This window comes from Vigna angularis, chromosome 8 (genome assembly GCF_016808095.1).
Source record: "Vigna angularis cultivar LongXiaoDou No.4 chromosome 8, ASM1680809v1, whole genome shotgun sequence".
NCBI classification, from domain to species: Eukaryota; Viridiplantae; Streptophyta; class Magnoliopsida; order Fabales; family Fabaceae; genus Vigna; species Vigna angularis.
In genome coordinates this window covers 22,285,175-22,304,366 of record NC_068977.1, presented here as the reverse complement: position 1 = coordinate 22,304,366, position 19,192 = coordinate 22,285,175, and the positions used below count along the sequence as shown (strand labels likewise).

Sequence of the window (19,192 nt, the reverse complement as noted above, 5' to 3'; positions counted from 1 at the left end):
TCCCACGAGATATTTCTTTCACTTTTCTTTATTCATATTTTAAGATATCATGCTAAGCTGTTTTTAATGGTACGCATTCAATTATTCAACCACCAGTAAAGAAAGGTATGCTTTAAATAGTGGATTGCGAAAAGCAAATACAAAAAAATAATTGTTATGACATATTAGGAAGTAAATGTTTCTAGTTTTTCTTTCCAGTTTCTTCTATTTTTATAATGATAATCATAACTGATTTTATCGGGAAAAAGTATTTAGGATATTAAAAAAGTGATTATTGTAAGAAAAATAAATATTTAGTGTTAGTAAAAAGTCGATGTTAATAATTAAAACTACTAATTAGTCAAATTTGTGTTACATGAAGGAATTCTAAATAATGAATATTAACTCATTAATGTCAGATTTTTTAAAACCGAATCCGGATAAACTAACATTAATTCATTACTAAATTTTAAATTAGTTTTTAATTAAAATAGTTTAATGCTGACTGAGCCTAAGCTAATGCATTTTTATTTTGAAGTTTATTTAATTTAGTGTTGACGCTGATGACAATAATTTGAAATAAATGGTTTCCTGTATAGTGTTTACATTCTCATAATAAAAACAAAATTTAAAAATAAAAGAAATAGATAAAAAAAAAATGATGAATTGAATCAAAAGAAAGAATGAAATGTAAGGAGATGAGTGTGAATGAATATGAATGAAGGAGATGAGTATAGATGAATATGAATGAAAGAGATAAATGGAGAGGTAGAAGTATGCATGAAGAAGACGGTTATAAGTGACTTAGATAAGTGTGAAAGAAAGAAATGAATGTGGATGAAAGATATGAATGTGAATGAAGGAAATGAGGATGGTCGAAGGAAATGAGGTTGATTGAAGGAGATGAATGTGAGAAGATGAGATGAACGAGATGAGTATGAAGAGGTTTATATAGAAAAATGATAGAGAAAAATTGGATGTGCTGAATTGGTTAAAGATATTAATGTGGATGAAGGAGATGAATTTGAGAATATTAGATCAAGGAGATAAGTGTGACGAGATTTATATAGAAAAGTAATAAAGGAAAATTGTGTGTTCTAAATTGGTTAAATTTGTGCATTTTGGATAAAGAGTAATCTACTACTCACACTAGTGTCGCGAAAGGATGCGACAACAGTTATTTTAGACAATAGGCAGTGGTTCACAAACTGAAACATATTAAGACAAAGTAAAAAAGTGGGGGTGGGAGGGAGGGGGTTTGAAATCAGATCAGAACCGAAGCCAAAAATGGAAGAATTTGCTTCGGGTATAAGAAAACCGAAAAAAAATTAAAAAAATAATTTCAGATTTTTGGTAGTGGTTCCCACTACAGCCATTGTCATAGACCCTTTTCTGATTCGGTTCCTAGATGAACAATTGTTATAGGTTCATTTTTTTAAAATATTTTTTTAATGTAAAGGTCTATAGCTACAGTTTGATCAAGAACCGAGGGCATTGAACCTTTTCTGCCTCGATTTTTACCACAACTACTGTCTAAAGTTTGCATTTTTTTAAACATGTGGTTTTGTTTTTGTGACAACATCACATAAATCTAAAAAAAAAGACTTGCATACTATATAAAATATGTACATCACAAATACAAACCATAACATAGAGAGTTATAATCGTATAAACTCAATGTTTTCCTATTCTAATTTACATAATATTATAACTAATACTTACATACTATTGTACAAATATATTATATATTCTACAACGACTTTCATTATGAAATTAATGGAGAAGTCAGGAAATGGAACATGAGTCTTGAATCTCTGCATAGAACACAATGAATTCAATTAACACTACAAAAATAATACATTTTAGGAGGGGTAATTTTTCGACGGTTTTAAAAGCTCCAAATAATTTTCGGCGATTTCTAAGTAAAATCGCAGTTATTATTATTTTTTAAATAAAAATTTATGGCGGTTCATTTCCTTCTGCATCTAATTCCCTCCCCCAAACCCTAACGTTGCCTTCATTTCCTCTTAAACCCCTTCCGCTCACCATAATCGTTTTCTCCCAAACCCCTTTCCCGCACCATACTCGTCAATTTGGCTTCATATTGGTCTTCCCTTGGTTGGACTGCGGCCTGGAGGCGTAGAGACGTGGAGGACTTATCTTACTCATTGGGATTTTCTTTGGTGAACATATATTGACTTATCATAATTGTTAGTATTTTGAGGTTGTGAAAGGAATACTTGATGGGATAAAGAAAATGTAGAGATAATGAAATGTTTAGAAAATGTGGAGATAGTGGAAGAAGTGTTGTAGTTGTCATTAGTTGTAGTAGATGTTGGCTTTCATGCATCAAATGGTAGAGTACATGGATATTTATAGACCCATAGATTATTCTAGAACATGCTAGCCACAACTTATGTGGAATGTCCTAGATTTTACCTATGTAGAATATTCTTGATTTTTTCTTCCTATCTTAGGCTTTTCTACAATATTCTAGAACTTTTATTAAATTTTAGTACATCTACCTTAGGAGTTTTTATATTCTTCTAGAATCTGCATTATACTTTAATACTCTTCCTTAATGCAAATTTGATAACTCCAAGCATAGTGCGTAGCAGTTCAAATCTTGGTCGTGGTAATGCCTTCGTAAAAATATCTGCAATTTGGTCTTTTATTGGGCAGTACACTATAGTACAAAAATATCGTATAACGTCGTTGTTTTTGAGATTATTGCCTTGGAAGTAAATGTTGCTTTGAACAACTTTTTCTTCTTCCCAATTCCAAGAAGCATTTTCATCAACTTCAACATCTCGACTAATGATGAGCTTTTTCGTTTATAGGTTGTAGACTCGATAGCCTTTTGATTGTGTGTTATATCCCAAGAATATCTCTCATATAGTCTTTTCTTCAATCTTACACTAGTACAAAAATATCGTATAACGTCGTTGTTTTTTGGCCTTTCACGTCGAATTAGGATCGACGTCAATATCAAGAGACGTTAAATTGATGTCGAATTTAAAAAATTCGACGTTAATCAAATTGACATTGAATTTTGTTAATATTCGACGCTAAACAATTTTTTTGTTTTTTTAATTAATTGTAATCTTTTTTTACAACTCTACAAGACTTGAAAAGCAGAAAAGCAACAAATTTCAGTTTTTAGTATTTTATAAAGCATGAACTAGCGTGTAGTATAGTGTCAACAACAAACAACAATAACAAACAACAAACAAGTGCAATCAAACAACAACAACAACACCAAACAAGTTCAACCAAATAACAACAATAAACAAGTTCAACAAAAAACAACAACAAACAAGTTCTTCAAAACGAAAACGAAAACGAAAATTGACCTTCAAAAGGTGAGTTCGTCGGAATAAAGTATTTCCACCAATGAGAGAGAAAGTAGAACGCGTCTATGAAGGACAAGAACACGAAAATAAACGGTCAAAATAAAAACTAAAATTATACATAAAGTAGTTAATTAACATGCATTTGTATCAAATGAAAGAAAGATTACATGTGATGGTCGTCAAACTTCGTTTGAGAAAAGTTTGAGAAGAGAAGAGGGTCTCGCGTGCTAAGATAAAGTGAATGAATTTTCAATCTCCCGCTCAAATTAAAAAGGGGAAACTTTTGGCTGACAAATAATATGTCGAAGCTCCTACAAAATTTGACATATTATATGTGGTTTAAAAGAAAAGGAAAAAAAGAATTAAAAAGAGGTTACTTTTTGGTTTCTGGCTGACAAATAATACGTCGAAGCCCTTACAGAATTCGATGTATTATTTGTTATTTAAAAGAAAAAAGAAAAAAGAAAAAAGAATTAAAAAGGGTGACTCTTTGGCTTCTGATTGACAAATATTACGTCGAACCCCTACAAGATTCGACATACTATTGGTTGTTTAAAAGAAAGAAGAAACAAAATGACGCGCTCGTTTAAATAATTACCATCATAGAACATCAAATTCAATGAGGCTTCGACGTTCTACAATTGCATTTATTTACAAAAATGCCACCGGTCATTTTTAACGTTGGCTATTTAGTGGTTGGACGTTGAACGCGTGACGTTATACGCTGTTTTTGTACTAGTGTTATGCCTCTTTTGATCAGGTATGTAGCAGATAGATCCAAATACTCGTAGGTGTTTAGCTGATGGCTTTCTTCCACTCCAAGTTTCAATAGGAGTCTTGTCTTAGACTGCCTTAGTTGGACATTTGTTTAGAATGTAAACTACCGTGTAGACTGCTTCAACCCAAAAAGTGTTAGGCATACTTTCTCTTTTAGCATTGATCTTGCCATCTCCATAACTATGCGATTCTTTCTCTCTAACACTCCATTTTGTTGTCGCTCTATGCCTTCATCTTCACAGAATTTGTCAAAATCCTGAGATGTGTACTCCTTTCCATGATCACTTCTAACTACTTTTATCTGTTTTCCAATTTGCTTCTCAACAAGGGCCTTGAATTTATTGAATACTCCAAAGACTTCTGACTTTATCTTTAAGAAATATACCCATGTCATTCTAGACAAGTCATCAATGAAGAGGATGAAATACCCGTTGTTGTGATGTGAAGGCATTCTCATCAGTCTGCAAATGTCAGTATGAATCAACTCCAATAAGTCTTTTGCTCTCCATACTTTGTCTGTCGAGAATGATAATCATTGTTGTTTGCCGAGGAAACATCCTTCGCATGATTCGTTATTCTCCTTCAAGCATGGAAGATCTCTCATCATGTTTTTTGATATATAAGCTTTAAGGCATGCATGTTGAAGTAGCCAAATCTCCTATGCCAAAGCCATGAGTCATCAACTTTTACCTTCATGGTAATATTAGTTCCAGGTTTGAAGCTTAAAGGAAAGCTTCTATTTCTCTTCTCCATTTTTACTTGGCCAATTTCTATCATTTTACTATCATAAATTTTGCAGGCATCTTTCTCAAAATGAAGAGAATATCCATTCTCCATCATTTGGCCAATACTTAAAAGATTCTCCTTAAGATTGGGAACTAGTAAAACATCCTTAATGAATTTCCTACCTTTCTTTGTCTCCACCATGACAGTTCCTTTGTTACGAGACTCCACTGTGGTGTCATTTCTTAGGTGAACTTTGACATTGACAAATTTATTTGTCTTTGAAGATACTTTGATCATTCGCCATGTGATTAATGCGTCCACTATACAACTACCAATTCCCTTCTCCACTAGGAGATTTCTTGATTGGCATAGAATAAGATTTTCTCCTGATTATCTTCTTCCTCAAAGTTTAATTGATGTTTATTTTTATTACGACAATACTTCTCTATGTGATCAAATTTCTTGCAATATTGACATTGAGGTTTTCCATGATGCCAACAATCTTTTTCCAAGTGACTTGTCTTTTTACATATGCCACATGGAGGATCTTTTCCTTGACGAGTCATAGAGAAGCTTCTAGGATTTTCTTTATTTCTAGAAATTTCTTCTCTACTTTTATTTCCTTCATATTCTTTATTCTAAGACTATAATTTTAGTTTTGATTGAAAGACATTTGCAACCGAGTCTTCTTCATGTCTTTTCAATCTTTGTTCATAAGCTTCAAGAGAGCTCATTAGTTGTGTTACTGACAATGTAGCCAAATCTTTTGTTTGTTCAATCACGGTTGCGATTGCATCATATTTTTGGGGAATAGAAATTAAAATTTTACTCAACGATTTTTTTGTCAAGAATATTTTCCCCATAGGCTCTCATTTGTCTAATTATTTCTTTCATTCTAGAATAATACTCTTTAATAGTCTTAGATTCCGTCATTCTTATTAATTCAAACTCTCGTTTTAGAGAATGAAGTTTAACATTGCGTATCTCATCACACTTCCTTGAAACTCCTCTTGTATTATGTTCCAAGCTTGCTTTGCACTCGTGGCACCAATTATCCTTGGAAAAATTGTGTCATCAACTGCTTGTTGAAGAGTAAATAAAGCCCTTGAATCTTTCTGCTTGTTTTCCTTCAACTCCTTGTTTTGAGCTGTAGTAAGAGTATAGATGTCTTATGGAATAGTGAATCCCTCTTCTATAATATCCCATAAATCTTGAGAGCAGAAGAATATCTTTATTTTGACACTCCAGAAAACATAATTTTCTCCTGTGAAACTATGTACTGGAATTGAGGATGTTTGATTGGTAGTTGCCATGAGTTGAGAAAATATTTTGGAAGTAGTATAAAATGGAGTTATAATTTTGTTTGAAGTAGGTGAAAATTTTATCTACGCCCAGTAGATGACCGAACGTAGCTCTAGTACCACCGTTAGTATTGTCAAAGGAATAGTTGATGGGATAGAGAAAATGTAGAGATAATGAGATGTTTAGAAAATTTGGAGATAGTAGAAGAAGTGTTGTAGTTTTTTTTAGTTGTAGTAGATGTTGGCTTTCATGCATTAAATGGTAGAGTGCATAGGTATATTTATAGATCATAGATTATTCTAGAACATGCTAGCCATGTGAAATGTTCTAAATTTTACTTATATAGTATATTCTTGATTTTTTCTTTTTATCTTAAGTTTTTCTACAATATTCTAAAATTTTTATTACATTTTAGTACTTCTATCTTATGCTTCTAGAATCTGCATTATACTTTAATAGTAATTAAGGTCGAAGAATATTGTTTTTTCAAGTTGACCACTTTTGTTGTCAAAAAGCTGAATATCTTTTGTTTTTCACCTCTAAAAGTGGGGATTCGCAGCTTTCGTCCACCAAAATCGCGTGAAGAGTCTCTACTGCTCGCGAGTAGGTCGTAGATCTGGTGTTGAACCCCTGTAACGGTTCCGTAGTGGGATATTCACGCGTGAAAGGTGATAGGGGCAAACTAAAACAAGTTTTGTGTAATTTACTGAGCTATGCTGCGAAATTTACTGATGAGGGACACATAGAGGTACTCGCATGCACTCGGAAGCCAAAACTACTGCAGAACTCCACAGTCACTTTTAACCAGTTTGGTTTCAAGCAATATTTATCATGCTTATTTTGTAACAAAACTGAACCACGTAGTGACGTGGAATCCACGCGTTGAATCCAAGAAGATCCTCATTCTATGGATTTTATATTTGAAGTGGATGACACAGGAAAAAGAATTCCTAAAGAGAATTACAAGTGTGTTTTTGAGAATTACGTCCAAATCCAAGATACTGCTCTTGGCCAAGCGGAACAGGCTTGGGACTCGGGATTGTGCAGTCGCTGGTATGTATTACTGATTGCCAACAATTGTTAATCATCTGTTCATTGTGCCACATAGTAATTGTTTTAAAAGTTGTATAAAAATCATGTATGATTGATTGGCTTTTCGAAAGTCTTGTCTTCATTACAAAAAATGTTATGTGATTTTTTTAGGTGCGTTTGATGCATGAAGATATTGAAATTGTGGAGAAGGATACTGGGGAAAGAGGGACATGCTTCAAGTTCAATGTGGTTCTCAGTGTATGTGAGAATGAGGCAGTGTCAGATGGTAGCTGAAGGGAGGGTGTTGGTTGTGGATTAGGAGACAGAAAAATAGAATGTGAGGAGCAGCAGACTATGCAGGCTTCGTGTTCTGGTTCTCCTAGAATTTGTTCCATGAGTCCTAAGTTACGAATGTGCAGGTCTAGTCCAAAGCCTGAGGCTTCCCTTGTGGTTCTTTTGATTGTTGACGAAGAGCGCCAAAGGACTTCACAAAGGTTCATGGAGAGGTTAGGAGGGATCAAAGTGAAAGTTTTGAATACAGGAAAAGGTTTGTTTTATACTCTGAGGAAGATCAAGCTGAAGGCTAAGTATTCTAGTGGCCAAAATTATCCAGGTTCTTCGGATTTGAGTTATTGGTCTACACCTCATAGTTCTCTCGACATAGCCACAAGAGTTTCTTTGAGTTCTATGGATGGAACACATGCCTTTAGTTTTCAAGAAAACTAATATGGGAGCTTCTCCCGGCTTCATCCTTGTTGTGATTGATGCAAATGCAGGACCATTTTCTGAGCTTTACCCGATTGTGTCCAACTTCAATATGTGCTTGGATAAGCCCTTTGTCGGTAGAATCAACTTGAAGGCCCTTAATCAAGATGACATCGTCACATCCAAACCATTTCATGGTACTCGTTTGTTCCAAACCATAAAGCTCCTTCCTGAATTTGGTGGTTCTTGGCAATGCAATTCTGGTAGAGCTAAGAGGGAAATGGCTAATGAGAGAACTACATCGAACACTTACAAGGATCCAGGTCTGTCGAAATACATGTCTCCTCTGCTGGACAGATCACAAGTCTGTTCTTCAACTGTCGAAAGTACATTCCAAACTGGTGAAAAGTTTTTGAAGGGAAAACGAGCATCGAAGGCGAAAATAACTCTTGTTCATCATGGAGAAACACAAGATGTTGGAAACTCATCAGGGTCTCACAAACCCTTGAGGGGTAAGAAGTTTTTGGTTGCTGATGACATTGCAATTTTGCGCAATATAGCTTCTGCTACTCTGTTAGAGAATGAACGATTTATGTGAGAAGAGGGAAGCATTAATAGTCTAACTGCCTAGGCAGTTAGGAGAAGCAAGAAAGAGGGATTGTATAAATAGAATTCTTGTATTGTTTGGAGTTACGTTTTGACAGTTGTGAATTGACAGGAGTTTTAACCCTGTGGGGGAGGTTAGGCTCCCAATTGAGATTGTACATTGTATTCTTTCTACTGTGAATACAAGATTAACCTTCTTTGGTCTTCTGTGTGTGAGTATTGGGTGTCCGATTGCTCTTTTGGTTAGGTTTAATCCATACAAACCTAACAATTTAGTTTGACCTACGAGATCAAATTTGGGAGTGCGAAGTGAAGATGGAGGGAAGCACAGAGGGACGTTTGGAGGCTTTGGAGATTACGATGGAAGGGATGAAGGCGGAATCCGCCGAAGTGTGCCGGGACTTGCAAGAATTAATGAGGATGATGGGGGTGCAGGCTAACAACAATGATGGACATTCAAATGGGAGTCAAACCTTCGTAAACGATAACCAAGAACGGCGTGAGGAGGAAATTGGAGGAAGAGGGGTGGTCGATCATCAGGAAGGGCAGAATCATTGGCGGAAGAGGGTTGAATTACCCATGTTCGAAGGGTTGGATCCTCTAAATTGGATAAACAGGGCAAAAAGGTTTTTTGATCTTCAAGGTGTGGCGGAGGAAGCGAAGGTGAGGCTCGCGTACATAAGCATGGAAGGCAGCACAGGTTATTGGTTCAAGTTCTGGAAGGAAAAGGCCAAGAATCGTTCTTGGGAGAGCCTTAAGTCAGCCATGATCGGGCGGTTTGGAGGACGATACCGGGGAATGGTGTTTGAAAGGCTGGCGACGCTGCGACAGGAGGGCATAGTCGAAGAAGACGTCCAAGACTTTGAGATATTTGAGGGGCAAACCCGTGGAGTTTCGGAGGAGCAGATGCTCGGTTACTTCCTTGCCGGGCTATGCAATGACATTAAGGGTTAGGTTAAAACCCACAATCCCCAAGAGTTGATGGTGGCGATGAGAATCGCGAGAGAAGTGGAGGATGATACGAAGAGAGCGAGAAGAGGAAGTTGGAATGGGACCAAGAATTCACAATCTTGGTCACACGCGACTAGTGCGGTGATACGAAATGATCCTAGTCCCAGTCCTAATTTGAGTCGACTTAGAGGGCCGAAGATTACAGGGTCAATGAGAAAAGAAGGAGTCGCGACTAGTACCAACGCAAGACCAGGCGGTATTGGAAGAAGCGATAAGAAGGGCCGAATAGCGAGGAACCTACCCTATCCTGAGTTCCTGAAGAGAAAGGAAGAGGGGCGATGTTTTCGATGTGGGGGACCTTTTGAGCTCGGCCACCATTTCCCCTTACGGAGCTTGCGCGTGGTAATCCTAATGGAGGATGAAGAGGGAGACGAGGAGGGAATGACCGAATGGGATTAGCGGCAGATGGAACTATCAGCCTTCTCAGCCAAAGGTTTAACCCAACCAAAGACCATGAAGTTAGAGGGAAGAATTGGGGAGAGAAATGTGATGGTATTGATAGATAGTGGCGCGAGCCACAATTTTATTAATAGGGGCTGGCGGCAAAGCTGGGTTTGGCCGTTAGAAAGACACCCCCTTATCAGGTGAGCCTGGAAGATGGGCAACGGAAGGAAACTAGTGGGTGCTGTGAGAAGGTTCTCATAACTTTAGAAGAAGCCACCATAGAGGAGAACTTCCATTTGTTCGAGTTGGGAGGCGTAGACATCATATTGGGGTAGAGTGCTTGGCGAAATTGGGGGAAGTAAGGTTGAACTGGGGAGACATGACAATTGTTTACAGTCAGGGAGGGAAGAAGGTGAAGATCAGAGGAGATCCTACTTTGGCTAGGCGGTTGATAAAATCTAAAGCTCTTTTGAAGTTGACAGAGGTGGAAGTTTAGACCCTAGTGTGGGATTTGGGTCAGATCGGCAAGGGGGAAGACAAAGAAGGGCATACAGAGTTGACAGAGGAGCAAGAAAGGGAACTGGAAGAGATTATGAAGTTACACCTAGGGGTTTTCCAGGAGGTGAGAGGGTTGCCACCCGAACGGGGAATGGTACACCAAATTCCCCTTAACGAAAGGGTTGATCCAGTGAACATACGACCCTATAGGTACCCGCACTTAATGAAAGGAGAAATAGAGAAACAAGTTGCGGACATGTTAAGGGTAGGGGTCATACGGCCAAAAACTAGCCATTGCACCAGCCCGGTCATCCTGGTCAAGAAGAAGGATGGTAGTTGGCAGTTATGTGTAAATTATAGAGCCTTGAATCGTGCGACTATACTGGATAAACTTCTGATTCAAGTGATAGAAGAGCTCCTAGATGAATTGAGGGGGGGCAGATATTTTTCCAAGATCGACTTAAAGGCCAAGTAGCATCAAATTCAGACGGGCGAGGGGGATATCCATAAAATCGCGTTTAAGACTCATCAAGGTCACTATGAGTTCTTGGTAATGTCGTTCGGCCTCACCAACGCACCGGCCACCTTCCAGAGTTCCATGAACGGCTTGTTGCAACCATATTTGAGGAAGTTTGTGTTGGTTTTCTTTGACAATATATTAGTGTGCAGCTCGGTGTGGGAGAAACACTTGGACCATGTCAAAATTGTGTTACAGGTGTTAGAGTAGAGTACGTGGGTGGCTAATAAGAAGAATTGTGACTTTGTAAGGACAAAGATCTGGTATCTGGGACATCAGATTTCGGAAAAAGGTGTAGAGATGGACCAAGATAAGGTCAAAGTCGTGCGGGAGTGGGAGGATCCTAGAAATTTAAAAGCTTTGAGAGGATATTTGGGTTTGACAATATATTATAGGAGATTCGTGAAGGACTATGGCAAGATAGCCAAACCCCTAACAAAATTGTTGAAAAAGGGGCAATTTGTTTGGATCGAATGGGCCAAAGCTGCAATGTCAAGGTTGAAGGAGGCGGTGACCTCGGCACCAATCTTAACATTTAGAAATTTATATTGCACACTTTACATTAGTTCTAGTAGAATAAACTCTTATAAAGCCTTCTTCTCCTTTAAGGACAAGCAATGTGGGACTCTCATGGCTTGGTCTTAAAAGAAAAGAAGAGGAAGAAAGGCATCTTAGATGGAAGTGCAAGGTAGCATAACTTTTCTTCTTTGTTTTGAACTTTAGGAGAACTAGTTGGCTTATAAACCCTTTAGGATGAAGGGAATTAAGCAATGTGGGACTCAAAGCACCTTAGGAGCTATTGGCCGGCCTTGAGACTAGAAGTCCCACATCTCTTACTTTCACTCTCCAAACTCACTCCAAGGGCTATATAAAAATGCTTAGGGTCTCCTTTTGGATTAAGTTCGAAATTGAATGAATTCTTTGAGTTGAATTGCAAATTTGCATTCCTCTTGAGATAGTTTTCTGTGTCTAGTCCATTTTGGGCAGACCTTATCTTGCGCAAAGTGAGTGGAGGTCCTTCTTCGATTCTTATCTTTGAGTTCTCTCTCAAGTGGCGTGTCTACGAGTCATAAGTTTCCTCCTCCTTTCTCTTTTTCGCTTTTATTTTCCATTCATTCTTTTAAATGTCATTAGTATACTTCTCTTTAGGCATGCACTTCCCCATCAAAAGGAGTTGAGAATGATTGCACGACTGTATTGGCAAGACTTCGAAGAAATACTAAAAGAAGTAGATTTGGATGAGGAGTTGGTGAAGGTGGTTAAAGATCTTAAGGAGAATGATAATGCTCATGTAGCTTTTACTTTAGAGCAAGACCGATTGCACTAAAAAGGAAGGATGGTGTTTTCTGCAAATTCGGCCTAGATTCCAAAGCTACTGGCCGAGTTCCACGTAACCCGAATGAGAGGTCATTTGGGGGTGTATAGGACGTACAGGACGGTTGCCCAATTATTGTATTGAAGGGGAATGAAGAAGTTTGTCACGGATTTTCTTGCAAGCTGTTTACTGTACCAACAACACAAGTACCTGACCACATCTCCCTAGGGACTGTTACAACCATTACATATCGAATGTTGTTTGGGAAGAAGTAAGTATGGATTTCATTGTCAAGTTTCCAAAATCCCAAGGTTACGATGCTGTATTAGTGGTGGTAGACTGCCTGAGCAAATATGGGCACTTCTTACCACTCAAACACCCCTATTCGGCTAAGACGGTGATAGAGATTTTTGTTAAGGAGATCGTTCGCCTGCATGGGGTTCCAATGTCCATTGTCAATGACCGTGACCCTTTGTTTTTTAGCACGTTTTAGAGGGAATTGTTTAAGATGCAGGGGACTCAGCTCAGGATGAGTACTGCATACCATCCTAAGACGGACGGTCAAACTGACATGATAAACTGAATAGTTGAAGGCTATTTAAGATGTTTCTCTTCGGAGAAGCCAAGAAACTAGACTGTGGTGCTGTCGTGGGCTGAGTATTGGTATAATACCAGCTATCAAGGAGCTGTCAGGTGTACTCTTTTCGAAATAGTTTATGGTAGGGCTCCACCATCTCTGAGCAGGTTTATACCGGGAGAAACTCCAGTTGAAGCAGTTGCCCAAGAGTTGCAAACAAGAGATGAAGCTCTTACACAGCTAAAGTTTCATTTGAGTAGAGCCCAGGATTTTATGACCAAGCATGCAAACAAAAGGAGGAAGTCGGCGAAAATCAAGGTGGGAGACTGGGTCTACCTAAAGCTAAGGCCTCATAGGCAATCCTCGATGCCATCCTTATTGCATCCCAAACTTTCAGCACGTTATTTTGGCCCTTTTCAAGTTGTGTAGCAGGTGGGGAAAGTGTCCTATAAGTTGCAACTACTAGACATAGCTAGAATACATCCTGTGTTTCATGCAACTACTAGACATAGCTAAAATTTTGTTTGCCTTTTATCTCTCTTTCTCTTTCGCCTCTCTTGTCTTCTCTGTGCTGCATATTCTTCTTATATATAATCTCCACACCTTGTTCCTCACCCTTCCACCGAAATGCCCTCTTGGAAGAAGACCATGACGACACGCTTAAAAATTTCTTTGAATTTACACCTTCATTATTAAAATGAGTAATTCTAAGGATGAAGTAGAGTACAAGGACGAACCAACATGCATTTATGTTGGTTATATACTATCTTGAATCCCCTAAGTTACCAAACTAGAAGGAGGAACCAAAGTTATACTTGTTTTATAGTTTATATATTAACTAAAACTGAAAATTTCTTACTAAGGCTAAAGTAGACCATCTCTTAGCTTAAACTTTATTAACTTTGCTCCAAATGGTAGTGGTTAAGGGCACTCTAGTGATTAATTTGGCCTTCAACATGTTAAAAGATATGTCTCTTAAAGTCTCCAACAACCTGGACATGAATTTGGACTTTAATTGTGAAAGTCAACTCTAAAGTCCAAGTTCAACATATGAATTTGGACTTCAATTGTGAAGTCTCAAAATTGAAGTACTTAAAACATAAAAAGTGTTCTAAATAGGTGACAATTTCGAAATTAACCTAATATAACCAAAGAAAGTATAATGTTTTTATCCTAACAAGTTTAAAGTACTTAAATGAAGCTAAGAGAGATGTCAAATTAGATCAAGTAGCAAAATCTCAAAATTTGCCTACCTAAAACCTAAAAAGAGTACTATATTTAACATCCTAACAAGTCTAAACTAGTAGAATGAAGCTAGGAAATTTATCAAAAGTAAAGAATTACCTGAACTTCAAAGTTTGAGTATGTAGAACCTAAAAAAGTCTACTAAAAGGGTGAGAAAAAGGCAATTCACCTAAAGTAGACTAACAATAACTAATGTTAATATCCTAACAAGTTTAAAGTAGTGAAATGACACTAGGAAACTACTCAAAAGCAAACAAGTACCTAAAACTAAAATTTTGAGTAGTTAGAACCTAAAAAAGTCTACTAAAAAGGTGAGAAATTGGCAATTCACCTAAAGTAAAGTATTTTTAACTAATGTTAATATCGTAATAAGTCTAAAGTAGTCAAGTGAAGGTAGGAAACTACTCAAAAGCAAACAAGTACCTAAAACTCAAAGTTTCAGTAGTTTCAACCTAAAAAGTTCACTTAAAGGGTGACAAATTACCAATACACCTAAAGTAGAGTAATTTTAAGTAATGTTAACATCCTAACAAGTCTAAAGTAGTGAAATGATGCTAGGAAAGTGGTCAAAAGCAAAGAATTCCCTAAAACTGAAAATCACACTACTTAAAACCTTGAAAAGTGTAGTAAAATGTACCTAATTGAGTCATTACAGGTCATTATTTGTTCTACTGTGATTCTGTGATGTTTGGAAGTTTAAACAAGTCCAAATTGATGTATTAAAGCTGTTAGAACCAATGATATGAAGTTAGAATGACCTGTATGCAATTTAGTATGTCAAACCATCATATTTCAACCATTTTTGGAACTTGCAAAGTGAATCTGAGTTGTAGTTCTGATTTGTGCCTAATTAAAGTTCAAGCAAATGTATTTTGTTGAATTAAAACTGTTGAAATGATTACCAAAGTGTCAGAATGCCTTAGCCACAAAATCACTTCCAAAACCACCAATTTTGAGTCAATTTTGGGAAGTAGAAAGCTGATTTTGAGTAGCAGTTTGGTTTTGAGTTAATTTTGAGTTTTAACATGTTTCAATTTATCAAATAAAGTTAGTGAAGTGGTGAAAAGCAAAGAATAACCTAAAACTCAAAGTTTGAGTATTTAGATTCTAAAAAGTGTACTTATAAGGTGAGAAATTGTCAATTCACCTAATGTAGATTCATTTTAAATAATGTTAACATCCTAACAAGTCTAATATAGTGAAATGAACCTAGGAAACTAGTCAAAAGCAAAGAATTAGGTAAAACTCAAAGTTTGAGTTGTTAGAACCTAAAAAAGTTTGCTAAAAGGGTGAGAAAGTGGCAATTCACCTAAATTAGACAATGGAAAAGGTGGTGCCAAGTTGGTGAAATGCTGATGAAAATGAAGCCAAATTGATACTTTTAGAGCTACCTCTTTGTCCAATTCAGCAACTCTTCCACTTTCTAGTATGCTACCCTCTTTTAACAAGGATTCTGGACTTGGAAGCCTCACTAAAAAATGTCACAGCACCCTGCCACATACTAAACCAATCACAGCAAAAATCTGCATTGCACCAGATTTGAATTTTGGGTAACAGACTTTGTGGCAAAATTTGGAGGCCAAACAAGTGGATTTCAAATGATTTTAAGCTTTGAATCAATAGAGGGACACAAAGGGAACCTAGAAGAGGCACTAGATCAGATTAAACATGGAAGAAAAATAAAAAACAAAGAGCCAAAAGTAATGCAGTAAGGTGCTTGATAAAAACGCAACTGCTTGACGAAAGTCCCCAAAAGAAGTGCACATTTTTGTGATTTTCGGTTTTTAGTGTTCGAAGCTGGATTGCTTGGTTTTCAAATGATTTTTATGATTGGATTATACTTTTTTGATCCTATAATTCCATTTGGAAACATGTAACCAGATCTTTCCAACCCAGAATTGAAATATAAAGAATATACAAAATCAAACAGCACTAAAAATGAAAACTGCACCATAAAAATGGCTTTAAAAGTGTGCTCTCAAACCCAAAAATGAGTGGCAGTGTTTCTAAAGCTCAAGTGATGCTTCAAGCAACTTTATATCATCAATTTAAAGGTGTTTAAACACAAAAACAACAAGGAATCACACTACACTCGAAAAACACTAGTTCACTTCCAGATTTAAGCAAAATGGATGGTTTAGGAAGTGATTTTGCATGTAGGCTCAAAATTGATGGTTTTGAACAGTGCACACAGGCTTGAAATGGTAAAATAAACTTGTTCAAATATTCACAATGCACAGAAACAGCCAGATGCTTCAAATCACACCTGCTGTAGCCAATTATGCAGCATTTTTAGACCAAAATTAGCACCAGAATTGAAAACACACACTGGAACCAACTGGACAACACAAACAAAGCTAATGGAAGTCCTAATTCACTAGATCTAGCTACAGAATATTAGCTAGGAGATGTTAAATGGCCTAAGACACAACAAAGATATCAATCATGGTGAAAAGATTGAACAAAAATAGTTACAACACCTTGCTCTTAGATTTACTCCACTAACAAATTTCTTTTGAGTGCTCAAATTGGCCTTCACAACACCCTTGAAATCAGCCAAAATAATCACCAAACAGATTAGTTAACTACACCAGATTTTGCACCTAAAATAGGTTTTAAAATTGACACTTAGGAAGCCAAAGATCTTTAAAGCAATGAAAAAGGGTGTAGAAATGAAGGAAGCACACAATTAGATCCTAGGAATGGTTGTAGAACATATTAGATCCTAGGAATGGTTCTAGCAAATCAGTTTCTATTTTTTAGCTCTGCACCAAAAGAATTGACCCAAGAGTAGTGGTTTTAAAAGTGAATTCGTGCACAACTGATTTTAACACTTTGGTAATACATTCAGAAACTTTAATTCATCAATTTAAACTTGTTTGAACTCTAATTGGGTTCAAAACCAAACTGTTTAGCATAATCACCCTTCTACTTCCCAATTTCACTAAAAAATGAGGTTTGAATATGCTATTTTGCAGATACATGAATTTGGGTTCAATTTGAATGTTCTAACAAGTTTAAAACAACTTTTAGCACTTGTATAAACTGCCAAATAGCACATAATAACATCAGCACGAAAATTGACCTAAACTAGGCTAAGAATATGTAGTCTTCATATCCTAACAAGTTTAAACTTGTTAAATGTATATATTGTATGTTGATGTAGTCATCATATCCTAAAGTAGACTAATTTTACTTAATGTATATATATTGTATGTTGATGTATATATTGTATGTTCCTATATATTGTATGGTACTACACACATTCTCAATAGAAAGAGAAGGGTGAAAGTAGTGTAAACAATTAGAACCTACAAAATATGTTGAAGTACTCTATAAAAGAGAATTTCAGTAATAATAAGTTCTCTCCCCCAAATTTAATACATAGCCCTTGAGGATGTCTAAGGCATTTCAATACTGAGGAGTTCTCTTTGCATGCCCTTATTGTATGCCTATGACAGTAGTGGTCAAATTGCCTTCCATGTTCGACTTAAGTAGTAATAGGTTGATTACTTATGTCACATGGAATGTTGTTGTTTTGTCTAAAGTAGTTTATCTTTGTTTGGCTTCTCACAAAACATGTCCCATTTTCCCAACCATCATGGATGGATGTACGACCATTGTTATAGCGGAAGGAGAGGTTTGAAGGAAGCTTTTGTCATCGGAGTTGATGAGTTTGTGGAGACGGGTCGACAATATGAATATTATGCTCTTGATGGAGGGATTCGATGCCCATGCATCAAGTTCGAATGTACAAGGATTTTGAAAGACGAAGTCGTCAAAGTTCACCTATACCAAAAACGGTTCATGCCTAATTACACGGTTTGGACATTTCATGCTGAAGAAGTTCCTTCGACCTGCACTGCAGCTGAAAATTGGCTTGCATCAGGTTCGAATAAAATTGTACATACATATGAGATAGATCAATTTGCCTATATGCAAGAGATGGTCAACAATGTTCTTCGTTGAGATGCTGAACAAGAAGCAAACGATAATCATGATGAAGAGTGTCCAAATGAAACCACTCAGAGGTTTTACAATTTACTGACAGAGGCAAATTAACCTGTATTTGAAGGTTCATCTGAGTCAAAATTGTCAGTATGGATTAGACTAATGGCTGGTAAATCTAATTGGAACGTTTCCAATCAAGCATTATTATCAAGCAAAAAATTGATGTTAGATCTGACACCCACCAAATAATTCTATGCCGAAGATTATTATCAAGCCAAAAGATGTGTTTCAAAGTTGGGATTGGAAGCCAAGAAGATTGATTGTTGTGTTAATGGATGTATGTTATTCTATGACTATGATAATGGCCAAAATGATGCATTATTGGTTGAATGCAAGTTTTATGGCTCCCCTTGATATCATACAATGCATGCAGGACGAAGGCAAAAAAAACCAATTCCCTTAAAGTCCATGTTCTACTTGCCTCTAATTCTAAGATTACAAAGAATGTTTACTTCAATGCAAACATCACAACACATGACATGGCATGATGGTAACAAAACTCAAGGAGTTTTGCGTCATCCTTTTGATGGTGAAGCTTGGAAGCACTTGAATCGTAAACATCCATCCTTTGCCAGTGAACCGCGTAACGTGAGACTTGGTCTATGCTCTGATGGGTTTACGCCGTACATTCAGGCGTCTGCATCACCATATTCATGTTGGACGATGATAGTTACCCCATATAATCTACCATCTAAGATGTGTATGATAAAGCCTTACATGTTTTTAACGTGTATAATACCAGGTCCATTTAATCCCAAATCAGCGATTGATGTATATTTGGAGCATTTGATTGATGATTTGAAGAAGCTATGGAATGGTGTTTGGACGTATGATGTTTCAAGGAAGCAAAATTTCATTATGAGGGCAGCTTTGATGTGGACTATTAACGACTTCCCAGCTCATGGCATGTTATTTGGTTGGAGCACGCATGGTCGATTAGCTTGTCCACATTGCATGGAGCATAAAAAGTCATTCCAATTGAGTTATGGTCGTAAAAGTAGTTGGTTTGACTGCCATCGAGGATTCTTGGCCATTGATCACCCCTTTAGAAGAAACAAAAAGGCATTTCGCAAAGGGCAAGTTGAAACGGATATGCCCCCGTCGAAGTTGACTGGATCAAACATTTGGAGAAGAGTGAAAGACTTGCCAAAAGT

The 19,192-nt window shown here is 36.8% G+C and overlaps 1 protein-coding gene across 1 annotated transcript; it reads left to right on the top strand.

The window, feature by feature from the left end:
* The first annotated feature begins 11,190 nt into the window (after positions 1 to 11,190).
* Positions 11,191 to 12,217, top strand: LOC108319448 (uncharacterized mitochondrial protein AtMg00860-like). The gene is made up of 2 exons (XM_017550589.1): positions 11,191 to 11,387; positions 12,040 to 12,217. The coding sequence occupies exons 1-2, from the start codon at positions 11,191 to 11,193 to the stop codon at positions 12,215 to 12,217; spliced, it is 375 nt and encodes a 124-aa protein (XP_017406078.1).
* Positions 12,218 to 19,192: the final 6,975 nt, after the last annotated feature.